The sequence below is a fragment of the Apteryx mantelli genome, chromosome 1 (assembly GCF_036417845.1).
Source record: "Apteryx mantelli isolate bAptMan1 chromosome 1, bAptMan1.hap1, whole genome shotgun sequence".
Classification (NCBI taxonomy): domain Eukaryota; kingdom Metazoa; phylum Chordata; class Aves; order Apterygiformes; family Apterygidae; genus Apteryx; species Apteryx mantelli.
In genome coordinates this window covers 114139381-114155495 of record NC_089978.1, presented here as the reverse complement: position 1 = coordinate 114155495, position 16115 = coordinate 114139381, and the positions used below count along the sequence as shown (strand labels likewise).

Genomic DNA, 16115 nt, shown 5'->3' with positions numbered 1-16115 from the left:
CCTCCTTAATGTTACCAAAATATTAAGGTAGAGCAAAGCTTTAACATCCATCTGGTCATTCTTGAAGTAAATATATGACGTAAATTCTTCCACAGAGTAACTCCACCAAAGTCAGCAGAGTTACATTAAAAATAAGTTCAATCTGATGTATGGCTTCCTTTTTTCTTAAGTGATACATGTATTTGTTTGTGTTTTTCATAACAGACCTGAAATATCAAACTTTGATGGAGCTAAGAGTAACAGTTTTCAAGCAACACAAGTATTATGTGTAAACTTGCATATGAGGGAATAACAAACAGTTGTAGAATGAGATTCAAAATATAAACAATGCTTATTTTCTTAGCTAAAATGAAAAAGGCAGACTTAATACTGCTATTTAAGGAGTCCTATATGCTTTTTAAATTTTTTTTTAATATTTCAATATCTTTTAATATTTCAGTAACCTATCAGAGAGGGGGAGACGCCGTAAGCAGTGGAGGAAGGTAATTATGTGCTTTATTTTTAAAGCTATAAATTGTGGGCTAATAAATTCAAAGATATTAGGTGTACAATTGTGCTTATAAGTGATGGCAGAATAATCACTTGCAAAGTTATTTTTTTATTTTTGATATTAATGTGCATTTTAGCCGTATATTTTTCTGTTTGGAAGGAGAATATGCGATTTGCAGCTTTACATTGATCTCCAAGGAATGAATCACAGTATTTTCAGCTGAGTTGCTTTGTTAACCTGTAAAAACTGCATCTCAAAAAACAAGCAGCAGAGGGAGCACTTTAACTTCAAAATAAAGACCTGACTTAGCAGCTGATTAAGGGAGTAAAAGTAATTAAGTCGTGGCATTTATGAAGATTAAGAAATATAGCTGGTTCACAAATACTACAAAGTAAAAAAAGCATTTAATGGAGGAATTTTCTGAAGACACAAAGAGCTTGTAAGGTGACTTTTAAAGAAAAAATCTTGCTGTGAATATAAAATAGTTAAAGCATCACTTGCAAGAGAAGAAGGTATACAGAAAGGGAAACAGGTAGGTTTCTAATTGAAGGCTCCATGCTTTGAGAACCTAGTCCATTCCAGATTGAGGATTTAACTAAAACATTTTATTGGGTTTAGTTTATTACCCAATGAATGGCAATGGACAAACAGTAATTTCCATTTCCTGCATAGAGATGTATGTTTCTTCAGAAGAAAAAGTAACAGTATTAGCAAAAAGGCAGGTCAGAGATGTGTCACTTTAGTAGCACACGTTCTTTTCTAGGTCACTTGCAGGCATGCCTTTTTGTAAGCATTTGAGTGAAAGGTTCGGCGTGATGTTGAAATGAGTCTTTAAATCTCAGAGAACAGCTGGGTCATAAATTGCTATATAAGTTCCTCTTTCACCAGTGGTATTTTGTGATTCCTGATTTGCAAGACTGTATAAAAACTTGGTAGTTATGAAGATTAGGCATAAAATTAAACATTCCCATCGGATATACTTGATGTACACTTGAATTCTGTGCAGAGAAGAAGCTACACTGCAACTGGCACTCCACCTGGCATGTTCAGAGCTAGTGCAGATATCTCTGTCCTGCACCATATGCTGCTGCATGGTCATAGCCATAAAACCATGGAGGAAAACCTCTAGAACAGTTACTGTGTGATTTTTAAATGGATAAATCTGTAAATCACTGAGTTGTTGCCTTCACCCTGGGACAGTGAGAAAATAAGAGAGAGCAGAGATGAAACCTCTCTTTGCCTGATACGGTTGTTCAGCAAGATACACAGTTAACAGGCTTTGTGTTCTCTGTGCCTCTGGGTTTTCTCTCTCCTCCTGTAGCTCAAGGCGGGCAAAGCACAGCCACATACACACAGAGGACAGAAATGAACCTAAACTGTGTACATCATATGCAGTCATTCTGGTACTGCTAGAGTAGCAGCATTGTTTTCTGCTGTCCTAGTTTTAAGGATCAGTGTCTGTGTAATTGATTCAAGGTGCTAAAATCCATGGTTCTTTTGTTCATTTGTGTATATAGTATTTACAGAACATCTGATGTTGTGCAGTGTTTTGTAGAATATGATGAATACTTCTACAATCTAAAAAAATGTTATTTTTAAATATGAAGCCTTTACTCTGAATTTCAAACTTAACATTTTCAAATCCTTACATTGCATTTGTAATGTTTTGGAGAGTTTTAGCATTTTTGCCGGGTACAGATACGTGAGCATGTTAAAGCGCCATTCAGAACAAAAAATACAATAGTGAGATATTTCAGAATAATCCCCAATTCTGCACATTTCCACCTAAATACCTCCAGTAGATTTTTTTTTTACTTACATATACATTAATATATACTTATAATACGACACATTTCTGACATGACAGCCTGTTCGAATGCAAAGTAAATTTGAGAAACAAAGAGAGATGCCTTTAGCTCTCTATCCAAAAGTCCAGTACGCAGGCCTTGAAAGTGCTGAAATATTCTGGAAGGCTTTGTCTCCTGTAAATGCCTTGAGGTGTGTTTTAATTTTATGAGCGGAGTGGTAGGAAAAACATGCAGGAAATTTCCGATCAGCTGGACCGCTCACAGGACTATGTAGCTGTACGTTTATTTCAGATTTACAAAGAACGCTTGACTAATGCATGTGTATTGGCTGGTTTGTTAGCCTGACAGTAAGTTATGCCTCATCAGCTCCAATGTTAAATTGTCAGGTGACACATGCAGTGCAGGAATATATATATGTGTGTGTGTGTGTGTGTGTATATATTTATGTATGTATATATATATATATATATTTTTTTTTAATGCTATCCTAAGACTATGACTTAAGCCTGTGGCATGGGCAGATTGTATCCCCCACAACTAGCTGCTGGTGCAGTTTGTATTCTCGATTTGCAGTTTAAGAGGATTAGCATATTTTATTTTTTAAGAGCATCATATCTAATAGTATGGAGGCTAGTTTCTTTACTGTTTACAATGGAAACTTGCCAGTTAAAACCTGTGATGAAAGAGACCACACTCCATTGTTTTGATAGGACTGTGGCTTAACTTACCTTTCTTTAAAAGTATCTTAGTTATCAAAAGCAATTGTCAAGTTCCTAGAGGATGCCACGTATGTGGGACTTTGTAACGTGGTGTTGCATTGTCAGTGTTCAAGCTGAACAGGCACCAGAGATTCTACAAAATGTTCCTCAGTGTCTTGCATACTGACTAGAAAAATTCAGTAGCTTGGAAACCAAGGAATACTATTTTTTCTGCTGATGGCAGAAACACACTTTATCCCAAATGCAGCCAATGCACAGCAGAGATATCTGGATATTTTTAAAGGTGTTGAGTATTCCCAGTTACTTTAAACTTGCTTAGGAGCTGCTGCTGTTCCACCACTTAAAGATTAAGCAAGTGGCTTACTCATTAACACAGATGTGTCACACACTCTGTGTGTTTAGTGGGATCCAAATACTCCCAAGCGATAGTGGTTTTTGTAATCTGCTGTTCCCCCTTGATCCATTACAGTAGTAGTATCTGATGGTGATTAGAACCTGGCTTCATAAATCACCAAGAATTTGGGACTGTTCAGATCCAAACTTAGGTTTTAATTCAACCACAGTGTTTGCCTGCTTTCTGTTCATTTCTGCATCACCATCTCACTTCCATGTTTGAATTTTTTGCTTTTGTTGGACTTGCCAGTTTCCCCTTTTTTACCATCCTTTCTTTAAGAAGGAGGGAGAAGGGACAGCACAGTAAAAACACAACCTTCCTTCTCCCCCCTCAAAAAAACCCAAAAAACAAAAAGTGCCCCAAATAGATAAAGGTTGCACACAAATATGCGTATTTCAGAAATAAGTTATGTAAGCAACCAGAAACCATTAAATAGTTGAATCAAGCTATATTTGCCTAGAGCCCAAGCCTCTAAATATGTAATATTATTTCGTAGTATCTAACCTTTTGAGAAGAATATAATTGCAAGCTGAAAATGCTTTGGCTTATTTTTTGAAATGACCAAACTTTGTTTTTAAAGGCCAGGACTCCTAAACATCAGTGAACCAGCCACTCAGCCATGGCTAGCAGATACTTGGCCTAACACAGGGAACAATCACAATGACTGCTCCATCAACTGCTGCACCTCTGGCAATGGGAACAGCGATAGCAACCTCACAACATACAGTCGACCAGGTTAGATAATGTTTCTACCTTGCTAAGGAATCTTCTTTGCACAATATATACTTACAATACCTGAGAATAGGTTTCTTTCTTTTTTTTTTTTTCGATATGTATAGACATACCTCTTTGCTGTGGTTGTGCTTTTGTTTCCTTTTATGGCCAGTTGTAGCAAGCTTTGTTAAAAGCTGAATGAGCCCCTGCAATGTTATGTGTTACCAGAAGTCACACTGAATGATATATTCCAACATTTGAAAAAGTGCAGATAACTTTTCATTTTTACGTTGTTCTGTACATCTTCGTGTTGCTTGGATTGAGAAACAGAAGTTCCAAAATGATACTAGTGAGATTTTCATTCTGCCCTGGGGGTGATGAGAAGGAAGAAATAACTCATTGCTACAGATAGTTGCAAGATATTTAGTCTACTTGGGCACATTTAAAATCTTCTGTGGGGCTCCATTCTGTACAAAACCAGATAGCTTAGAGTGTGTGGGTAGGAAAGTTAACTTCATGACCTAAAAGCAATTGTGAAATGTCAGGTTAAGCGTTAGTTCCCAGGAGCTTGGGCAGTATTCAGTGTGCTCTTGAAGACAACCTCGGGAGTTCCCCAGGAATACAACAGGGGAAACATATCTGCAAGTGCTATTTGTTACTCGTTTTGTTTTAAACAGACCTGACATTCCTTTTGGTTTAACCCAGCTAGTGTTGCTGGTGAAGAATGAGAATGAGTTTTTTTTCTCCATCCCTTGTACACTACCAGCAACTCTGGCTGCTTTTTGCTGGTAGCATTTCCCAGCATTTTGCAGAGAGATTATGATTATCCATAGTGAAGTTGTGTAAGTGCAAAACAGCATTACCTCTAGTGTAATTAATGTGAAGCCAGACATAATGTGAAGGTGGTAATTGATCTCCTGCAGTATCCTGTCTGACGGTGACCAGTGCCAGGTGCTTCAGAGAAAGGTGAGAGATTTTAACATAAGAGACTAGTGTCTTACCCTGCTTAAGGATAACATGTCCACAAATACCTATGTAAAAAGATTTCTGGTATAGAGATACTTTATAGTGGCAAGCAAAAACATGCCAAGTTCTAGTAAATGAAAAGAAATTCAGAAAAGGAAGAGAATGCACATTTCTGAGGATTGTAAACTATTATAACATCTTGTCATGAGGTGCAGTGGATTCTTTCTCAGTTTAGCTTTTTTATTAAGCTTGGTTGTCTTGCTAAGACATCCTTTCCTTTCAAATAGAGCTTATAGGCTTGGGGTCAGACAATGCTTATAATGGTCTCCTCTGTCCTGGAAATTTTTGAGATTTATGAATATCCTAAGTAACAGTGCACATTTTTAATCTCTTTTAAATATAGTACTGTCTTCAACCTCTACAAAATGGGAACAGATTGTTCTAGTAGTAGACACTATAAAAAAATCTGACAGATAGAATAAATCTTCTGTTATATAGGTAAACAAGTTTTAGGTACTGTGTATGAAGAATTCTAATATGTCTATGGAAAAAGTGTATCTACTGCATATATTGTATCAATTATATTGCCCTCTGCAAAAATTGTATCTAGTTGAAAATGGTAAAATATATGCTGTAAGTGGCTCTGCAAGGATATTACAGCAAAGCAAGAGGTATCAAGAAAGAATGGGAATGCTGGATATATACCCAATTTAACAGAACAGGCATGAAAAGAGGGAAGGACAAGGATGGCTTCAACAGGTGAGAGAAAAAGCAGAAATTAGAACATATAAGAAGTAGAAGTCAAGAAGTTGAAGACTGTGAAGCAATAAATAAATAATAGCTCACAAAAGAAAGAAAAATATGTCAAATGGTAAAACCTTCAAAAAACAGAAGCTGGAGGCATAAAATGTGCAATGAATAAGTTGTATATGGCATGTTCTGATATTGCTCCTTAATCATTGAAAATGTGGATGAATGGTTTTCTTTCTCAAGTGTTATTTTATTGTCCTTTTTTCAGGAGTTACTTTTTAGGAAAGATGGCTGTATTAGGGACTTGAAATGGAATGTCCTCTATATTTAGTTGTTATTTCATATAGTATAATGGTCAAATCCTGAATTGTGTACTTAGTTTTGCTTGGCACTCTCCTTAGTAAATTAATTCTGGCCTCCACAGGTAATGGACTTCAGGTTTGAATCAAACTCATTAACATAAATACTACGTATTTTTAAAGAGAGAGACTATATACCTGGTGATTGTTATGTATTTACCGTTGCATTAATCAGCTGGTGAATGGTCGTTCTTGTTTAATGATCATTGAACTCTGGTTTCACTAAACTTTCTAAATGCCTACCCATGGACTGTGTTACTACGTTCAGCATCCTTCCAGTGGACTGGATATGGAGAGGAAAAAAAAAAATATGTAGAATTCCTGTCACACAGAAGATAAGAAAATCCTGAAAGGCAGGCACATTGGTTCACACAGCAGCGGCCAGAGCATCAGTACATGCCTAATTAATGTATGACTATAATGAGTGCTGATCTCATGGTACAATAACTATTCGAAGAATGAATTCACACAGTCTATATTTAGCATACAGAACAATGGTATTACAATGGTATTACTTACTCTGCAGTAGCGAAAGCAACTAATAATTTGCAAAAATTCCAAAGTGCTTTCCTGTCTTTTTGTTTCAACCCAAAATATAAAATTGTACAAGGAAACAATGGTCAAATAAAGTCTTGCTACAGGGTACTGAGTTACTTTTCACACTGTACTGTTTCTCTTTAATTAATTCTGTAAATGTGTGATTATTTTCTAATCTGTTTTATAAAAATCTGCTGTATTCTCCCTTTCCTACACAATTACAAAAAAGTCTAAGTGCTCTTCATTCTATATCGACATGAAATGACTGTCATGTTTAGTTATTCCCACTGTTAGGTTTTGGTTGATTTTTCCTTTAAATGCAAATTATTTTAACCACAGTTGTTCATTAGATACATATACTGCTTTGAGAGTAGTGTCTAAATGTAAATATTTATATGGCCAATGTAGAAAAAGCAAAAAAAGGTAAGTCATAATAGATACAGTTCAGTAGATCTGAATTTACAGTGGACCAAAACATTGAACACTACTTTTGATCTGGCCGCTTGAGCAGTATGAGCAGTGACTTAAAAGGTAAATTATGCTCCATAACTTAGTTAATTATATTATCTGTGTTTCATGGAAGCGAGCCATATGGTTATGCACTAGAAAAATTTTAAAGGGTATTTCATTGAAAGTATAGTGTAAGCGAACAGAATGACCTTTTCTTTTTTCTTTCCTCTGTGGTTAGCCGATTGTATAGCAAATTACAACAATCAGCTGGACAACAAGCAAACAAACCTGATGTTGCCTGAGTCAACTGTATATGGTGACGTGGACCTAAGCAACAAAATCAATGAGATGAAAACCTTCAATAGCCCAAATCTAAAGGATGGAAGATTTGTCAGCCAACCTGGGCAGCCCACTCCTTATGCCACCACTCAACTCATCCAGTCAAATATCAGCAATAATGTTAACAATGGCAGCGGGGATACGAATGAGAAACACTGGAAACCCTCTGTTCAGCAAAAGCAAGAGGTTGCACCCATACAGTACAACATTATGGAGCAAAACAAATTAAACAAAGGTGAAGAGCTTTTAGCTTGTTTCTCCTCTTTAGGCAGCAGAAGAGTTGTGACCTTCTGGTGCTGGGAGTCCAAAGCTTTCAGGGTTAGCAAGTACAGACCTCTGTGGTGCTTTTAGACTTCTTCCTCTTTAGATTTAGAAATTCACAGTCAGCAGTGTCAGAGAGTTAATTAGCACCACAGTAACCTTCAGAGATTGAATTTATTATAACAAATAGCAAGCTGTATCTTTAAAAAAGAATTAAATAAAATATATTTCCTATGGATTTGAGGTTAATTTAAATTTAATAGTGGTTGAGGGATTGGTTAGGACAGAGACCAGATATTTTATTCATAAGCCAGATGCATGGTAGTCACATTATATTCTACCTTAAATTTTAAATAGGTCAACCCACTCTTCCCAGTCGTGGATGGAGACTAATTAAATCTACATGTTCATGTAAACGAATGAAACTTTGCATATCAAACTCTGTAAAATTGTATTGTGTCATACACTGGGGACAGAAATGGAGCCATCCAATTCATTTTAGACATGTTCCTAGCAAGCCTCCGATTCACATATTCAGAGGCAATTCTACAGCACACAATTTTGGAAACTAAATTCCTTTGTTACCCTGACTGAAGTCTGTGGATCCAGAAGCTAAAAATAAATTGATTTCAGTGTTAACGTGAAATATCAGAATGTACTTTTGTGGCCTTGGGGGCATGTTTCTTTAATATAATGTGTGGGAGTTGGAAGAAATAGGTATGTGATTTCTTGCTAGTCCTCCAGGCTACCATGCAACCTCTTTTAATAACCTGATTTGCAAAACAGTATCCCTAGGAACTGGACCCATTCTAACTTTGAACTTTTTGAATGGATTGTTGTAACTCAGATGATCATATAGTGATAAGTTATCCAGTAAAAAGACACATTTCATTACAAGAATGTTGACTTCTTTACCGGACCTGTCTACCCACAGAGGAGTTCAAAGGGCAATATAAAATGTGACACTTGCCTTTGACATAAACATGTCAAGAGAAAATTCAATTTTTGTGGCTCCTTACTGGAGGGTGAAAGCTTTATTTTTCTTGTAATTATGTTTTCTTTCATGAACTGTGTATTACATATCTGTTTCAGAATTAAAACATGGTTGGTTTTTATGCCCTGGAAGACACTGCATCTTTCAAACTGCCTATATTACAGCTGCATATTCTCTAGCATATTGTGGTGTGGAGAGGCCCCCTTAAAGCATTGTCTGCTGACAGTCATATATACATATTTCAGAGTGTTGATTTATTGTTTATCCTCTGTGTAAACATATGCGGTATGTAGGGCTTCACCATGGTCTGTGGAATGCAACTAGGCTGAGAAACTCTTACAGAATATGCTCTGGTGTGGAATTTATCATTTTGCTCTTTTTTCCCATGCTTACATTATCACAAACATTGCTGCAGCAGATGGGGACTGGATTCTTAGTTTTGTTTATTTTTATTTTGCTTTGCTATTTTATGAGTCAATATTCTGATCTTGGTTTTCTCATCTCCTAAGTCAAAACCATCTTGCTGAAAATTATACCTATAGCTTTTGTAATGAGAAAAAACCATTTGATGCGTTACATGCTGTGCTTCAATGTCACTACTTTATGTCCACGGTTCTGTTTATGACTCAATTTTATTTGCTATATGAAGAGCAACTCAGTTCCTTTCTGTTCTCTGTAAATTATAAATACTTTTTGGCATGAAAGTACTGTATTGTCAGATGAATATTTTACTCCTGCTAAAGTTTTGCAGATCTGGTTGCCAAATCTAGATTTAAAAGTAATGTGTATCAAGTGCTTTGGAGTTGGAGAGGGAAGTTACTGTAATAGCCATTAGCAAAAAAAAAAAAGGCCCTGTGTAACTAGAACCTGTGTGACCCAATATAAATAGAAATCTTTCTGGAGACAGTAGACACTGAACCAAGTCCTCTGCTGTTGAAAACTGAATTTAGGGGAGCAGCACTCTTGCTCCAGCAGATCACTCAGCCCTTGTAGGCTGACTCCCATGTAGGGCTGTCACCTCTGAAATTCAAAAAGTAGCTACCACAGCCAGTTGGCTGCCCTGCATATGTAAATTAAGCAGAATCCATGGAAAATCAATGAAGGTGACAGTACTATTCACATGCAAAATGTTCACACAGGTCATATACATCCTTTGAGACTAAATCATTGCAGAGGCTTTGTAACAACCCTCTGCGTAGGATTATTTTTGCTGTGGAGCTACTAAGTTCCCATGATTCTCCCTGAAGTTGTGCTTAGAGGCAAGATAAAAGTAAAACGTAAGGGTTTTCCTTTCAGAAAGCCGGTTTATTTCTTCCTTACTATTTTCAGGAGGTCTTACTTTGTGTTATAAAGCAGGTATATCAAAGTGTATCTTTTTCTGAAGGACAGTATTAACTATACTATTAAACTTGCAGATTACCGGGTAAACGACAACATTGCTCCAACTATTCCATACAACCAGTCATATGACCAGAATACAGGTGGATCCTACAACAGCTCGGATCGAGGCAGTAGTACATCTGGTGAGTACATACTACATTTTCCAAACTGTAGTTTTCTTTTCGTTTGGACGCAGACTTTATTTATAGCCATAGCGCTAGTTACTGGGACTTCCAGAAGGGATGGGGACGGGTGGGGGGCACTGAAAATAGTATAGCACAGGGTTGTTAAACAGCATAAAAACTGGCCAAATAGATGTCTGTATTTCTTTTACATCACCATGATTGCTTAGTATCATCTGCATGTAAATTATTTAATTAATTGGTTGACCAAGATTGTGAAAGCCATGAAATCAAATAGTAAGTTGGATTTCCAAATGTTAATGCCCTACTGTTTAATAGTATGACCTCCAAATAGACAAATCATAGGAATTCCTTTTCAGCTGTCACAAAAATAGGATTTTAATTTACATATTACCTTCCTGGTACTTTATTCTTTTCCATCTGTTGGCTCTACTCACCTAAGCAAATCTTATTCATGGAAGGGGCTGAAGATACCAGAACACTTGTGTGATATCTAACAGAACTACTTTAAGAATTTTTTCATTTTTTAATGTAATCCCTTACATTTTATTTGGTAAAAGAGCAGGCTTGCAAACATATAGGCGTATATAAATCTCCCTTTATTTTTACAGATTCAGTGGCTGTATGTCAAAACTACTCTTGTACATCATTCAAATGTAGACAATAGATAATTAGTCAAATTTTGTTTCCTATAGGCATCTCCTTATCTTTTTATGCCTGAGAATCTGACCAAGGCACTGAAATTGCACTTTGTGCTTTTGAACCACAGAGTGGGGTTTAACTCAAAAGTTATTGCTTCTCATATTGGCATAACCTGTTAATAGCTTTCAGCTTTGAATTTTGACAGAGGCGTGTGAAATGTTCAGAGCTAAATCAGAAGCTACACACAGACTTGGTCTGGGGCTTTACCATAAGCCTGATACTTAGCCCATGTTTACCTACATGAAGCTGATTATGAGGTGATTTATGGATCCCAGTCACAATCTCCATGGACTTTACTTCTACTAACCAAGACCAGGGCTTTTCTTTTCACCTTTTGTTCTGCTGTCTCCTTTGATAGCCTACTTGCCTTAATCCTAACCTGCCTCCATCTTAACCTATTATAACTAAGGCATGGAAGAGGTTTAAGCATGTAAATGAGTCTGCTGCACCTTTGGGTGACCTGAATTCTCAGTTATTGGGGTGAGATAAGTAAGGCACCTGATTCTCTCAGCTGCTTAGATGTGTTCTTCTGGGAGCCAGCCTTTTTCCCATTCCCAGGTCTACAGCATCAGGATATGGTGCTGAGCCTGTGCTCAATGGCATTCAGATCTGAAATTCAGCATGGAACGTCTCAGGGGTATGAACCCATGCAAATTAAAAATGAGAAGGTATTCTCCCTGCTGACACCCATTATGGTTATTCATAATGCTAACAATTTATAGTCCTATACCAAGGACTCCAGCAGGAATGAAGCACAGTGACCAGAGTAATAAATTAATTGTGCTGAACCTAGTAGATATCATGGTGCTTAGGGAACAGAATGCAGATGATGGTCTCCTTGGGATAGTTAAGGTCTTGCTTGACATACCAAGATACCAGAAAAATAATTGTACATAGCTAAAACGTACTGATATCTAGCAGTTAATGTGGGACAATAAGAAGCAGCGCTATTGTCCATGAGAATGGAAAATCTGAGACAGCAGGAATGAGAAAAACAAGCTTCTTAAGTCTCACTGCAACATCTTTAGTTATGTGAATAGGCTTAACTATGCTAATATAAAACTATATCTCAGTTGAAGAGATAAATATGAAGAACTTTAAAACATGTTCAAAAATACAATGGCTTTACCTACATTTAAAGAATTAGCAATAACAAAGAAAGAGTAACAGGTATACAAATGAACAATGGTAGAGTCAGTTCTGATCATAGTCATGTCCAAAGTTAAAATTAAAGAGCAACTGAATAACTGGCCTGATTCAAAGTTATTGGAATTGTTAAAGCTGCATTGTTCTATTATGAGCTATAATTTCCCAGTAATAGTAGTTGAAAACATTTGTGCCATACTTCATTGATTTTCTGTCTCTTTTTTTTTGTTATTTTAGTTCTTCCAGCAATTATTTTCAGCTACACCTGCCATTTAGACTAAAACTAGTAATTTCATTGTGCCTAAAACGTTTCAGTGGACAAGTACAAATTACATATATTCAGTAACTTAATGCAACAGTGGAACTTTAATAGATCATATCTGTATCATATTGTATTTTAGGTTCCAGCAATTGAATAATAGAAAGGCACTTTGGAAAATATGTCTACAGCTCATTTGTTTTAGATGATAATCTATAATGTAATTAATAGAAGTAGGAAGCTCACTCTTAATGACATTGCTTGTAAAATTCATTTATGGTTTTATTGCATTTTGGCTATTTATTAACATTTCAAGTTATGTATCCTGTACATTTTTTTCCTTGCTATAGTAAAGTTTCTGGTTAAAATCAACAGCTTCAAAATGTGGAATAATTCTGTGAAGAAGCTATAAATTGATGTAACAAGGAGGGATGCCAGTTTATTCCCGCTCAAGACAATAGTTAATTTCCAGAGAATTCAGGAGGATCTGGAAGGGGCTATGGTTATTTTGTTTTCCAAAGGGTAAACAGTGAGAAGATACTTAAAAAATTAAAAATATGTACTGCTTTTTATTCATAGGGAGTCAAGGGCACAAGAAGGGTGCTCGTACTCCAAAGGCTCCCAAGCAAGCTGGCATGAACTGGGCAGATCTTCTTCCACCCCCTCCAGCACATCCCCCTCCCCATAGCAATAGTGAAGATTACAGTCTTTCAGTGGATGAAAGGTAAGAAACATGAATACATCATCCATGTCTTATTTTAATGGCTAGCTAATTGAACTGTAATTTGCCCTACAAGCTGGCAGTGAGACCTTCCGTCAGTGCTTTTCTGGTGCTCCTCAACTAGCTGCATTGTTGCTCATTAGAGAGATTTCTGAGTGACAGTGGTGTGGCAGTCAGTGCATCCTTACTAAGCTGCTTTCAAGAGCACAAATAACAAAGGTGATTTTTTCTGGGCTATTTATACATATATCAGCTATGCTAATAACACAGTAAAAATTTAAGTCCTTATTTTCTTAAAAATTAATTGTAGCTATGACCAAGAAATTCCTTGTCCAGTCCCACCTGCAAGGATGTATCTGCAGCAAGATGAGCTAGAGGAAGAGGAAGAAGATGAGCGAGGTCCTACTCCACCTGTTCGAGGAGCAGCTTCCTCTCCAGCCGCTGTCTCCTATAGCCACCAGTCAACTGCCACCCTCACCCCCTCTCCCCAGGAAGAACTCCAGCCCATGTTACAGGACTGTCAGGAGGATCTGGGACACATACAACACCAACCCGACCGGAGGTGTGTCAATGCAAATGTAGAGAGCGAGATGTGGCAAAGGTCATCCTGGCCCCACTGCGAATTCCTGCTGAATTCAGTGAGGCCAAGATTTTCCCCATTATATGTATTCTGTTAATATTTAACTTACAATCTGGGACGCTAGAACTATTTGGAACCTTAGAAATACATAATTAAGTTGCTTTATTATGATACCATGGAAAGAAATGCAGTATATCACTTTATGCTACATACAATGCTGACACAAGTTAAATTCACAGTCATCAGGATATTAAAGTGGTATCGTTAACACAGCTTACCATATAATTACAGTTCCATTGTTTCCAATAGATTTACTGCATTATTACCATAAAATAGCATGCATTATTTCACAGTAACTGTGCAATTAACTTGTCACCAATATGTATGAATATATATAAATATATAATTTATATAACCTATAGATTTTTCTCCTCTCATAAATCCTAATACAGTAAATTATTACTTGCAAATTTTCTTAACATTTCCACCTACCCTAATTTAAAGAAATGACCAACATTAATAAAGACAGATATTTGTTACAGGGAAATTTTGTTTCTTCCCTGAGTTGCTTTTAGCGCAAACTATTTTGCATATGCTCTCTCACAGCTTCTGTTCCATAAAACAGTGAATTCTGAATGAGGCTTTTTATGTATGATCCTTATTTGTCTTGCCTTTTTGTTAAGATAATACAGCTTTTGCATCCAGAAATGTATTCCTTTCAATTTTTTTCCTCCGGTGGTTTTTACATATTTTTATTACCAACTTACCTGTAATATTCCAGCCATACTTTCTATTTTTAGAAAAGGGCAGGCTGAAGGTGATTTAATGAATTTAGTTTTTGCTGTATAGATTAGATAATTTTGAGTTTACTAATATAGTTCACTGGACATTTATGGATTTATTTTCCAGAACTTTTTTTGAAAAGTTAGTTCATTTTTGAATTTTCCTTTTTAAAGTATGAAGTAGTTATCTAATCTCATTGTTTTAAAAGGGCCTATATCTGCATTTACTTTTATTCCCTGCTTCTCCTTTGTCTGTTTTGTTTTGTATTTCTTTATGGTAACATTTCTTGTACTGTGTATCTTTTTCTCTTCCTTTCTCTTCCTGATTCTTTATAATCACTCTTTTTCTTAGTGGGTGGCTAATAATATTTTCTGTAATTTCTATTGGCTCTAATGTATCAGGGCACAGAAGTTCTCATTTTAAGCACTTCCAGTTTTCAAGGGTTATATAGAGGTCAGACTTGCTGGACACTAATGGAAAAAGGAAATGCTAAGTGAACAACCTATTTTGAGTGACTTCAGATACCATGTTCTGGAAAGCGTGAGATTCATACTGATATGCAGGATGGAGTAGGCATTGGTGCAGATGTATGAAAATGTGCAAACAAGCCAGCAACTGCTTGGAAAGTAGAAAGTTCTCTCAATACAAAGAGTCATGGCTGGGCACCATAAATATCATCAAAAATAGTGGAAGAAGACTGAGTTTTATCTGGAAAGATGTTGTGATTTATACTCCTAGGCCACACAGCTTAATCACTGAGTAGATGGAAAAAAAATAAAACATGTATTTATTATTTTGTTATTCCTGTGATGGTTAAGTCTAGCTTTTTTGAAAGTCTTAGAATTGTTAGTGACTAAATTCGTCTTTCTTATTTACTTTTTCTAACATTGTTTCTTGTCTCTATGCTACATCTATCTCTTCAGTTAAAAAAGATTCACACGGTTCTATCTACCTGATTAGCAAGGCTTGACTGACTACCTTTTCCATTTAATGGTGTTGATATGACCCATGGCATTGCTATTTAGGAGTTGGATGTAGTGTGCTCAACAGCTGTAGCCCATCCTGGGAGACGGTTTCTGTTTCGAATACTGTGTGACAATACTTTCCAGTTAAGAATATGCTCTGAGTGATGCATCTCTCTGTATTATTTTCATTTTCTTGGTCAAATTCTTGGTCAATTTTCTTGGTCGTGGTTGTAGAGTGAAAATAGTGCCTAAAATATTGCTATATTAAAATCACACTATGCCGGGTTTTATTAGCCTACCATACTTTTTATTAACTCTGTTTGACCTTTGTAGTCTTGCTGAATATTATCTCCATTCCCCCCCAGAAGCCAGCATCTAGAATATGATTCTTGTGATGATGATTGTCTGTGGGGTAACATTTCTCTGTCCAGTCAGCTTGCTGAAATTATAGTAAACTGAAGTAGAAATCTGTGCTCTGGAAGACTGGGCAGGCATAGGAGAAACTAAAGATTTAGTGAGATAGCAGATGATGTCAATGCGAGATGTAAAGCGAGAGCTGAGATAGGAGATGATTTCACTGTTAAAGCAAGAGCCACTGCATCAGATAAAGTGAAAGAAGTATTGTTAAATCTATCTGCCCATGAACAGCTGCTCT

At 36.5% G+C, this 16115-nt stretch overlaps 1 protein-coding gene across 1 annotated transcript in view; it reads left to right on the top strand.

Annotated features, from left to right (window-relative positions):
• The window catches only part of ROBO1 (roundabout guidance receptor 1), a 744575-nt gene that overhangs the window by 712084 nt on the left and 16376 nt on the right, over positions 1-16115 (top strand). Inside the window, exons 22-27 of the mRNA XM_013948595.2 lie at positions 440-482; positions 3992-4146; positions 7426-7761; positions 10197-10304; positions 12991-13135; positions 13443-13694. Coding sequence (XP_013804049.2) covers positions 440-482; positions 3992-4146; positions 7426-7761; positions 10197-10304; positions 12991-13135; positions 13443-13694 — 1039 coding nt within the window. The remainder of the gene's footprint in view (positions 1-439; positions 483-3991; positions 4147-7425; positions 7762-10196; positions 10305-12990; positions 13136-13442; positions 13695-16115) is intronic.